The following is a 12643-nucleotide window of genomic DNA, read 5'->3' as shown; positions in this document are numbered from 1 at the left end:
GCGGTCAAGGTTAGGTCAGTGACACCTAGTATAGTCACTCACTGCCCTCATCCATCCCTTTTTAAAAAATAAGAAAAGCAAACAAACATGGCTTTATATAGCACAGAAGAGCAATTTCTTTTACAAGCTGCATTTAAACTCTCAAAAAGAAATAAAGCCAGAGCATCCTGGGCTGGCATTCAGCTCCAAGCCTCTTTCTTCCCAACAGAGATGTGGTTAAAATTCTTGAATTACTATAGATTTTATAGCAGCATCCTTACGTCAAGTAACAACCTCCAAGGCCACCTTTGCCTCCCTAAACTCAACAGGCATTTGTCTTCTCTCATGATAAGCCTTTTCCTACTTTGTGAGGTATGTTAAAACTAGTGGAGAACACTCTGATTCCAAATAAACATACCCACCTCCTGCTGACCCCCAGCATACTTTGTATCACCTTAAACATTACAAAACACCATATCTCAGACTTCATCTTCCATACATGCATGACACATCAAATAAAGTCACACAACTGACCCCAGGGATTCAAGTATAAAAAGATCCTCAGACACCATTATCCATCTATCTGCTTCAGAGACAGTATATGAACCCACACACATTAATCAGTACCTTTTGAACAATACATTAAGTTCATTATTCATGCTTTCTTCTTCAAATCTGTTTCCACTCACTAGAAGGTACCATATTCAGCACCAATGCAATCAAATTAAAAGGCAGAATTTATCTCGTAATGGAGAAAGATTCGATTAGACAAATGCAGCTCATCTTTTCAATAATTTAACCATCTTCCTTTTTGAACAAACTACTTTAAGCTGTTAATATGCCAATGCCAAGAGTAATACTCACAGTTACTTATAACTCCTCCAAGTGGGTCACCCTTGAAATCAAACTCGATATCCATGTATTTTCCCTGTGAAAGCAATATAATTTAAGACTGCAAGTTCTGATTAAGAAAAACTGCTCAAGACATTTTTTAAGAAGTTAGCTGGTGTTTTTTACAGCCTAAAAGAGGAATCTGGCAACTTTCTGCACACTCTGTCAGATTCTGAAGAGCAGAAAATGATTCAAAGCTTCTAAGACAATTGCATTATCACAGCCAGAGGTTTTCATGAGAGCAGCTTTAATCAGGTTTGTAATGCAACCCAGTAATTTGCTCAGTTTCTAAGGTTCTACGAAGAAAATGCACATTACACACAATTTTCCAGAACACCAAGAACACCAAACAATACTTGTGGCCGTGTAGGTATTACCATGCTTATTAACAGAAGAATGTAGGAAGAAATTATCTTCCACACAGGCTTATTTTCTCAGCATAACATGTTTTCAGAGCGTGAATCAAGGCCATTGAAGGATAGCCACACAGTTTGGCATGAAGGACTGGCTGGCAACAATTACTGTTAGTTAATCGTGGGGTGTCTGTCCCTAAGCGCGTGCCTGCCTTGTAAAAGTGATGGATTTTTTCCCTCGTAACTCAGGAGACCAGAGGCAACAATTAGCAGACTGTCACCAGAAAAGCGATTTCATTTCTGGCTGTACTGGCACAGTGTGTTTTCTTGACTTCTGTTTGACTTTTCCACATCACAGAAGATCGCTCTGGTCTTTGCATCATGTTAATGTATATGACAAGTATTTAACATACATTTAACAGTGACAAAATGGACAGACCCATACTGCCTGGAAGAGACAAAAGCAGTGCAGCTTACGTTGGCACAGAAGTTTAGAAAGATAAAAACTGCTGGTAGTAATTCAACCAAATTCCACAAACCATGCACGGAAATGATCTCACCACCCTCTGGTGCTTACTTAGCAGAGGACAAAACCAACCTACTGAAAAGAGAAGCCTTATGTTTATTCTTGCAAATTCACTGCATTTAGGAAGAGCTTTCTCTTTTAATTTCTTGTTTAATTTTAATTACAGAACACAAATATAAGCACTTTACACTGACTCTCTCAATGGTATTTTCTAACTTACTGGGTATTTTGTCAAGATTGGCTTGACTCTACTTAAACTATATTTTTCTGCTTGCTGGCAGCTGAGGCAGGCTAGACAGGACAGTACTTGTACTTTCTTGTTTGAAGTTAACTCTGAGCTGATTCATATTTCTGAGATAAGAATTAAAACAGATAATGACATTTTAATTTCCCAAGGACTGGGCCAGCTGGATGTTTCCAAAAGTATTTTTAGCTTTGTGTTTATAAGCAAGGACTTGAAAGGCAGAATACTAGTGGGTTGCACTTTGTCCTGGAAAGACTTCTGTTTGCAAACGGCACCTCTCCTCCCCTTCGCTGTCTCCTCCTCCTTTCCATAGTACGCATCCTCTCACAGTTGCATTTTTTCTACCCTTTCTATCCCCAAAAATTCTCTACAGTGTCTCAGATTTCGTCTCTGACCTTGCAGTGAAGACCATTCACTCTGGTCACACAAGAAGGAGCAACGACAGCCGCAGAAGGCGCATTCAAAGCCATGTGGAACAATATCATCAACCCTCGAGAATCAGAAGGGAAGGAAAGAGACATCTCCCATGTGGAAAAAAGCTGCTTTCCAGTGTCACAATATCCCAGGCTTTTATCCATTCGTTTTTACTCACCACGCAGCATTTTCCCAGTGTATTAATTTGTCTTCTGTTGCCTACTTTACACAGCTCACAATATTACTTTTCTGCACACAAGTGAGCAAATCACAAAGTTGCATTCGGTCTTTTGATTTTAGCAGAAGAAACTATGACGAGTACTCACACTTCTGAACCTCCCCACTCTAGTTTCAACTTTTGGCCAGTTGTCAATTCTTATAATTCCACATTCAGTTTCAGGCTAAGGAAAGCCTGAATTCAACTAGTTCATTATAAAGAATATAAGCAAAAAAGTAATATTACAATTTTTAAAGTTGTAAGCACAGTTTGAAACATCACAGAAAATAAAGAACCTGAAGTAGCAATTTTAACAAAAACTATGTACATATGGATGCATAAGGAGATCACACAAAGATCAATTTGCTAAGCAGATTGGTTGCTAGGGACATGTCACTGACATTAAAGCCACCAGTGCCAGAAAACTAAAGAATCCAGCTGTGCTGTAACTATGTTTTCATCCGGTCACAGACTGTCACATCCTAATTTATTTATTTTATCTTTCTTTTTTTTTTAGCCTCAACATTGATTCTCAGTAGAACTTCATGCCCACGGCAGAAACCAATAGGATTTCTGACAAGGAGGTGAAACGTGTTTTAAAAAGAGGGGTGGCTGCTAACACATTGTGGAAGGAGAATGTGTTTGAATGTACAAAATGAAATATTGGTTGCTGCTGAAGGTGTTTGCCCTTTCCAAACGCCACGGCCCTCAGACAACTGTAAGAAACTTCTCTCTCCAAATTCTTCATTCCCTCCTTACAGGTGCCTTGATGTCTGATAAAAGGTAAAACAGACACAGCCAACAACATAACATGCTCCCCCTAAAAGGAATTCAAATTCAGCCCTGAAGAAAATACTTACAAATCTAGAGGAGTTGTCATTCCTCACAGTTTTGGCATTTCCAAAAGCTGCAGAAAGAGGAAAACAAATAAGACAACCACATGCATCAGTACAAAATATTTAAATGCAAAAAGACCTATGACTGTTTATAGATCTAAATGAATCAGACTTCTGGGTGTCAGTCACTGGGGATACATGGAGTGTGACAGACATGATTACAGATGAGAAAACACCTACGGAAGTCCAAGGAAGTTTTGTCTCAACACTTCCTTTGTTTAAAGAAATGAAAGGAAAACATACAAGGGGAAATAGTTCCAAGACAAAACTGCACTTGGGTTGCGCACATATCCTTGGGGTTTGAATCAAATTGAAAATGTTATTACCAAATAACTCTAAATATAAGAAATACGTCTTTCTCTTCAAGTCAGAGGAAGAAATGAATCTTAGTTTCCAACTGAAGATGGTAAAAGATTGAGGCCAGAACTGAGGAAATTACAGAATGACACTTGAAAATTGTTTGCTTGGGACAGTTCAATCAATGGTTTGAAACTGATTTATGCTATTCCAACATATTTATCTTAGCTTAAGCTGAACATTAATCAGCTGAAATATTCTGATTTACAAAGAAAGTTTAACACAGTCTCTTCAGCTTGACCTAAACTAGCTTTCTGAAGAGTTTGCTTTTAATTACTTTAGCTAAAGTTTTCTGACAATGAAAAGCCTCAGAGGAAGGGCTTCCCAGGGCTCCCTTCATTCAGGTGGGCAGCCATCAACTTCGAACACAGGCAGGACAAGAACTCAGACGGGAGGGCACTTCAGGCTCTAACACCACACATTCCCAAAGCATGTGGAGTCCAACAGGAGTGTCCCCTACATTATTAACTATAGAGCTCCTACTCCAACAGGAGACTTTATTTATGCCAGTATTTATTTATATAGCATATATATTTTCAAAGATCAAGTCAAGTCAATGTTTTTGGACAGAAATAAATACATGCTTTTAGGATTCAACAAACTTGCATGAGTAGACTTATTCTTGATCAAAGAACTGAAGCCAAAAGGAAAAGTTTGTTGCTCCTGAAGGCCCAGGATAAGTGAAAGAATTGTTTTTAAAATCTTTATGCCCTGCAATAAATCATATTTTCAACAACCAAATCTCTGAGTTGCATTTTCTTAAACACAGTGCTGAACACTAGAGTCATTTATAACCACACAGAATCAAGCACAAGTGTTCCATTATAAAGCATGAGACACATTCCTCAGTTTTCCCTTAAGTTCATTGTTTCTAAAAGTTAATTTGCAGTAGCAACTGTAGTTAAAAAAAAAAAAAATCCCTTAAGATAAATTATGCATATTTAACATTAATGTCTTGTTCTTGCATTGCAGCTCAACTGAATCAGATCTACATAACCAAAGAAAAATAAATCTAACCACAAATGCTTCTTTTCTGTCTAAAGCGTATATAAGCAGCCAGGCTTGCTTAGCAGCCTCATGGAATAATACAGTGTCCTACCCTCCAAAAAGTTAAATAGTCAGTTACCAGAGCAGCAAGTAGAACAAATAATACCTTAAAATGATAAGGCAGTCTTCTGTAAGCTTAGTCTATTCCTCTTGCATGAAAACAAATATTCACAAACCAACAAGAAATATAATATATTTGGCAGTCCCTAGGGAACAATCTAGCTTTGGCAAAAAAAACCTCTATACTTCCCATACTATTTCTGTCTACATCTCAAATCTGCCTCCCAGAACAGTGATAAAAGCAACACCGCTTTTCTCCGTGAACTCAAAACAATGGAAGATTGCAATCCCCCCATTCAGCTTTAAGTGGAACGTATCTCATCATCAAAGAAAGGCCCATCCAGCATTTTTATTATTCTTAAATATTAACATTTCATCCTTCCTTTACAAGTCTTTGCTTACAATGTTTGTATTGCCAGTGACTCCATGTCAATACAGTCAATGACCACATTCTACCCATCCCAGTTCACCACTGCTCTCAGCCTACTTTTGCATTCCCTTCCCTTTTTTTTATTTCCCTCTCCATGTTCTCACTTGTGGAGTGCTTGCTCCCTATAAACTTCAAATTATGGTATAGATAGCTAGGCAATAAATACAATAGTGACACTCAACAGCCTTACAAACACTGCCTATCATCTGGCCATAATGCAGAATTATTGTACAGCAGTCATGAGAATTTGTCTCAGCACTACAATAGCTTAGAGAGCTGTGCAAGGACTGAGCCAGGCATCAGCACAATAGACCTCAGTAAGTCAATGCTAACCAACGCACTTCTGAAGGCAACTACTACACTACAGTGGGACAAAACTGCAATCTGTGAGGGACACATATCCTATCTGTAGCAAAAATTAAAATCCTGCTTCTGGCAGCCAATGACTTTAAACTGAAATGACTAAGAAAAGAAAAAGTCTTTCATGGGAGAGCAGGAAAGGAAGACAGGCCAACAAAGTCACCAGACCCAGGGAACAATAAGTTTCAGGGAACAAAAAGCGTGCTTATGGATTGGCTTGTTTTTTATTGAGGTCCATTTCTTCACCCTTTTTTTTCCTAAAGAAAAATAATGCTTTACAGAGCTTGTTTATTTACTAGAGACTATAATAATAATATAATTTGGAAGGAAATGAATCAGAGCGACTCAAGCCTTTTGATACAGCCAAGCATCATAAGGCAGGGTTAAGAAAGGGTATACCCTTGCAGAGCAGCAGGAGGAGTCTGGGAAATATGACCTAACTTCCTAAGCTCTCCCATCATAAGGGAATCAGTTTTCTTCTCAAGAAAACCTTCCCATAACTGAACAAAATCTTGTAGCTGTGTTCACAGAAAGTATTTCCTATGGTTTTGGACACCAAATAACAATGAAACAACAATCAACGCAGTTTTCCAAAGCAGCTCAGGAGGAATGCTGATACACACAGAGGCAATACACTCGTACATGCTCCATAAGATTCTTACCTTCAAGAACTGGATTTGACTGCAAAAGTTGTTCTTTTACTTGATTAACCTCTGCCCCTTTTCCACACACAGCAGCTACATACGACATGACAAGTTTGCTCGCCTCTGTGGGGGGAGAGCAAAATAAAACAGTTGTAAGAATTGGTGAATAGGCCATAAAATGATTTGCAGAATTGATCTCCATCACATTTTCACCGTGTCAGACAGGAACTGTAAGCACATTTCATGTCGGTTTTCTTCTATGTTGTTGTACCATCTGTACAACAAAGGAACACATCCTGCTATGACACCCTCACCATTACATCAGTAGCCCTATTGTAACTATCTAGAGCCTTCTCAAGCTAAAGAAGCCACCAGTGGATATGGCACATTACCTGCTGCTTTTTCATTTCACTTCTGTAAGAGGCATTTAGTAAGGAAAGAACGTAATTCCTAGCTGACTGGAAACCAGTGAGTCACAGAATGGTTTCGGTTGGAAGGCACCTAAAAGCTCATCCAGATCCAACCCCCTGCCACAGGCAGGGACACCTTCCACTAGAGCAGGTTGCTCCAAGCCCCTGTGTCCAACCTGGCCTTGAACACTGCCAGGGATGGGGCAGCCACAGCTTCTCTGGGCACCCTGTGCCAGCACCTCAGCACCCTCACAGGGAAGAACTTCTTCCTAATATCTAATCTAAATCTACCCTCTTTTAGGCTAAAGCCCTTGTCCTGTCACCACATGCCCTTGCAAAAAGTCCCTCTCCAGATTTCTTGTAGGTTCTAAGGACTCCCTGGAGCCTTCTCTTCTCCAGGCTGAACTACCCCAACTCTTTCAGTCTGTCTTCACAGGAGAGGTGTTTTAATCTAGCCTGAAGAAAATAGGCCTGAGCAGTTTCTAGTTGCAAAGTTTAATCAGTTTATATCAGTAGAAAAACATAACACAAATGTAAACATACAACACTATACACAATGTAATTACAACTCCAAGTACACTGCAAGTAACCGAATAACTTCACCATCACATATCATTATGAAGTCTGTTTCAAAGTATAACAAATAGAGAAAGTGAAGCATGATTTTAAACAATGAAACTAATTTGAAGGTATACACTTTCTGGAACAATTTTGGACTCTCAAAGCTGGGTTCATATGGGTATCAATCACCAAGATACAGCTAGAAACAAGTATTAAATAATACATCCAAACCTTACGGTTTCGCTCACCATGACAGAGAGCAGCTGAGAATGGATTCCGTTTATAAACAGTCTGTGATGTTTACTATGATGCAAGAGAGTGAAATTCGAGGCAATATCAGAAGATATACAGTGTAATTACCAACAGCTGGAACCCCAACCAACTCAAGGCAACGGTCACAAAAAACACCCATTACTTGTTCTTCAGAGATCTGTTACAAATTTAAGGGTTTCATTTCAGGAAAGAACTGACAAACAAGGAGTTATGCCTTGGATTTTGATTCTTTCCTTTTTAATGAAATTTGTTTGCCAGTATTAAATTGCTATCCCATATTGTAGAGGAAACTGAGCAAACCTGCAACACAGGGAGCAAGCAGGGAACAAGAACTATAGGGGGTGCCCATAAGGCCTCCCATCTCCTGTAATTGTGCCTCAGATCCAGCTCTCACTTTTAAGAATCCATTTCCTTTAGAAATGGATTTGGAAGTACCAAATTATTTGAAGTATTTCCTAAAACAGACAACATCTTTAAGTAGAGCTACTCAACCACTGAGAGAAGCACACACTAAAGCAGCACATAAGCTGTTATAAAGTAACATGGATTAGGACAACACATAGTGACTTCAAGATAGACTTGGAACATCACTGAGAGAAAATAATGGCCTTGTCTTTCATTATGAACTCTGTTTGGTCCAGTAAAGACACCAGGAAGGGAATCATCACCTTGACGTAGAAAAACATTTAAAGACACCACTCATTCTGCTAATGTGCCACGTTTTCTCGCACAACAATTAGCAGTATAAACATGTAGCAAAACCAGAACAAAATTGGAAATACATAATAATAATAATAAAAACAGCTGATGACAGTTCAGTTTCAATTCTTCCAGCCCAAATATACCAAACGTTCTGGCTTCCAAAAATCTAAACCAGAGTTAAATAAGATCTGTAATAACAAGTTGGTTTCCCCAGCTCCAGTAACTTCCTCTCCACCCCTCTGACCTCCCTTCTTATTTCAATGAAAACCTGACTTTTCAGCTAATAGCCCCATTTCAGCCACAGTAGTTACATCAAATGTTAGAGAGAGAATAGCACACATTCCGAGTTGATGATTGACTTGAATTTCAAACCCTGTATTATTCTATACTTACCTTTCTAAAGAAGGAATAATTCATATTATGTCCCATATGGCTATGAAAATTACAGAAGTCACTATCTCTATACAAATCTAAATCTACCAGAATGTTCTCTACAAGTAGAGGAGTTCAGAAACTCACAACAATAGCAGTACTGAACTCCTTTCTAAAGTCTGAACTCCCAACGAGAATCTCTAACAGTCATATTAATAGGAACTTGATTATTTTAATATACATATTTACTGAACACACATGTGTTTTCATGTTATTGAACTGAAAAAGATTATATTACAAGATTATATTTCAAGCCTTCTCAATTGGATGTTACCAATCAGACAAAGACAAAGCCTATGCTTTACGTTTTCACAAAAGGCTTGGAAAGCAACTTCTTGTTATGCACTTTAAGTCTTGCTAAGTATAAGCATAAAAAGCTTCACATTTTCTCAGATTCAAAGGAAAAAATCTCTTAAATTACATGTAACAGATGTATGTGTTCACACCCGCTGTCTCTTTTGCAAGTCACCTCAGCTTTAAACTGTTATTTCAGAAAATAACTGGCTTCTTTCTTTTTTAAGGTCTACCTAAAATGTTCTGCAGTTATGCAATCCTCACTTGATTTCTACCATTCCATTTTAAAAATTAGCAGTCATTTCCAAGGCAATTTCAGCTTTGCCTGAGAAACAGAGTGTTCTGGTTCATAAGCCAATCTCAGAACTGCAGCTGAGCACAGCATGCAAAAGACTGATGAAATTTCCATAGTAATCAGCTACTATTATTTATTTTCCTTGGATAAATAGCATAATCCAGTTTAAATGCCTGTATTTACTAAAAGATATGCAAAAGTATCAAAGGATTGTCTTCCCGTCTAGAAGGCCACGAGCATTCAGTTTTCTCCATCTTCATGTTTCCCACAGGGAAAGCCTGAAAGTTTTCTGGCTTTTGCAATACTCTGTCACAAACCAGCATTATTTTTGTATGACTCTGCATGCAGATGAGGACACCATACTAACATGCAACAGGATGGCATCATGGTGACTATGTGAATAACACTACTTTATCTAAGTTCACATCTACACCAACAAGCCTGACAGCATTCATTTTCTGCAATTACCAGACACAAAAAGATACAGGTATCTCTCAACTCTTGCAGACTCTAGCATCACTTTGCAAGACTATGAACAATTCTCAACATTTCTTAACAAGATCAAAACTGCTTATTACCTGTTTTCCCAGCTCCACTCTCTCCTGTAATAAGGATGCATTGGTCTTTGTCCTGGTCCCTTAAGGATCTGTATGCTTCATCTGACAGAGCAAAGCTGCACAGAAAGAGTCAATTGAGAATTAGATAAACACCAACAAAAACTACCCTCTGTCCTTCACATCCAAGTGGGAGGGGATGGGGGAAAGAGGACAATAAAGCAAAACAAAAATCACCACAAACAAAAACCCCAAGTGCCAATGTCCTGTAAGTGGTGAAGCATTCACTTTTGAGAATATAAAGATCCACAGAAGCAAAATGGATACTTTTCTCAGTGGCTTAATTAGACTTTCTGCAGGAACAACGAAGCATTATCTTAAGTTCTTCTACAGATAGCGAGCTCAAAATAAATTCACAAAATTTCAGGGAGATTTTAAACAAGATGCCATACTCTTCATTGAACAAACTGTCAATGCATCAACAGAACGTGTTCTGGCTGAAGACATTCACAAAGAAGGAAACGGGAGAATCTGAGGACTAACAATAGCATAAAATGTAATTTCTACTCTGGAAAGTATGAAGAAATCTCAGAACCTTCATAAAATGTTGAGCATTTTAAGCATTTGAGTATTGCTGGACTTTTGAACAAATGTGCAGAAGTTTTTCCCAGTAACTGTATTCTTATCACAGTGAGGGTGGTATCATGTAGTGAAATTAAAGAATATAGTAAGAATCAACAGCTTTCCTGTGCCAAAAATGTCTTTTCATGGAGCTCTGAACATCATGACCCTGAAACTACTAGGCTGCAGTTTGAATCCAGATGTGCTTTGTTGCTATGCAGCAACATATATTTTGGAGAAATGCAGATGTGTTACTCATATTTAGTTTTCTTTACTAGCAATTTGGAGAGAGAGAAAGAGTAATACTGATTTTGTTTGAACTGCATTCCATATTCAGTTCATGGAATAGAGAACTCTGGAAACTGAGCATTAGAACCTCTTGGAAAAACTTAAACAAGTAGCATACGAAAGAGGATAAAAAGTCCAACAAAAAAGGCACACTTGTATTATACAATTTAAAGAAAAATATCTGGTAGCCAAACACAGCATATTTTTACATGAAATAAGTATCCATTCCACAGACCAAGAGCCCTGTTAGATTACTCCACCTGGTAAAATATTTAGTGTTTGTATGTACTTAAAAGTGGATACTGTTTATTCCATGGAATAAACAAACCATGCATATAAACCAGAAACAAACTCTCAGGTCAACACGAAACGCATAGTCATTGCAGGTTCAATGCACCTTTTAGAAACTTGATCTTCATTCTATGACAGTTGAGGAGCTTTGCATTCAGCTGATAACTACAAACAGATGAAATATTTGTTTTGAATAATTTAACCATATAGTGCTTTCACAGGCAACCACAACCCCTTTAAAGATAAGCAAGCTCTCTGTGATTAAACTAGTTGGGGGTACCGTGGATAACACAATGCAAGCAGTGAGAGCCACACAGAACCTTTTCTAGAGGCTCCTATTGCCACAACTTGAAAGCTTCAAATCTTAAACCTACATATACTCAAGTTAGTTCATCCTTATTGTTACCACTGTCCTTTAGCTCAGGTAGTTCTTCCTGGCTTCGCTCTCCCTAAAAGTTTACGGAGAGCATGTCATATTGTCCACAGTTTATCATCATGTGCAAGTACAACACCATTTACGCTTCCTCATCCCTCGTCAGTATTAGACTCATCTCATATTTGCTTATTTAAGTTTTTTGGTTTTATGGTTGCACCATGTTATCAGCTCAGCAATTCTTCAAGAGACCAGCAAATCGAGCGAGTAGCACTCTGTAAAGGTTGGAAAACAGGTAAATGAAATACCTTATGGCTCCTTTGGTACTAAATAATCACACCTTCCCCTCCCTCTCTAGCTCTTGCCCATGATGCTTCTGTCATTCGTTCATTCCTCCCTCTTTGAGTCCCCCTCCTGTCCTCTCCTGCAGCCTGTCTAGTGACACGACCAACCCAGAGGTCCATATCTCACTGCTTTTATCCACCCATTAACATTGTCTGAGGTGCTAAATTACTATTCTTCTCTCTGAGCAGATGGTTGGGCCATCCAGTCAACAACCATGATCATTAACTCCTTTTGATACATATACCACTGAACCTGAATTAAGACTCAAATTTAATACTGCTATGGTGATTGAAGCATTGGAACTCAGTAGCTCAACTGGAGCTGAAAATGTGTTTACGAGAAAGTAACAGGCTGTAATGTTTTTAGCATTACAACAAAGTCAATTTGTGATGCAGCCAAGATGCTGGAGAACTAGCAAAAAAATAGTAATATTCTACTGGTGCTGAGAGACCATGACACAATTTCTGGCATCCACATTACTGTCCAGAATCCAAACTACAGTAGCAGTTACACTTTACCAGACTCTCTTACAGGACATATTTAGGAAATTAGTTAATATTTGTTGAACGGTGCTGCAGATAGATTTGTAAATTCAAGAGTTCAATGTGTGGCACTCAGAAAATCTTGTTCCAGCACACATTATGTTTGTTTTTGCAGTGAAAAAAAAAGGGAGTAGGATGAAGAGGAAAGAAATGAATCTGCACAGAGCATTCATGGGCCTCGTGAGACAACGTTAATACTAATGCCGTGGTTTCCATGGGTTTGACTGACGGAACTGTCTTTCAG

The 12643-nt window shown here is 38.5% G+C and overlaps 1 protein-coding gene across 2 annotated transcripts in view; it reads right to left on the bottom strand.

The window, feature by feature from the left end:
* MYO1B (myosin IB) overlaps positions 1-12643 on the bottom strand; it is a 94046-nt gene that overhangs the window by 51000 nt on the left and 30403 nt on the right. For both annotated transcript variants that reach the window (XM_010011928.1, XM_010011929.1), the window contains exons 3-6: positions 9964-10058; positions 6437-6541; positions 3485-3531; positions 844-907 (exon numbers count right to left, since the gene is read on the bottom strand). In XM_010011928.1, coding sequence (XP_010010230.1) covers positions 844-907; positions 3485-3531; positions 6437-6541; positions 9964-10058 — 311 coding nt within the window. The remainder of the gene's footprint in view (positions 1-843; positions 908-3484; positions 3532-6436; positions 6542-9963; positions 10059-12643) is intronic.

The sequence above is a fragment of the Nestor notabilis genome, unplaced genomic scaffold (assembly GCF_000696875.1).
Source record: "Nestor notabilis isolate BGI_N333 unplaced genomic scaffold, ASM69687v1 scaffold1253, whole genome shotgun sequence".
In the NCBI taxonomy this organism is placed as follows: domain Eukaryota; kingdom Metazoa; phylum Chordata; class Aves; order Psittaciformes; family Psittacidae; genus Nestor; species Nestor notabilis.
Note: the sequence above shows the minus strand (reverse complement) of the source record. Positions and strands in the feature narration are given on the sequence as shown.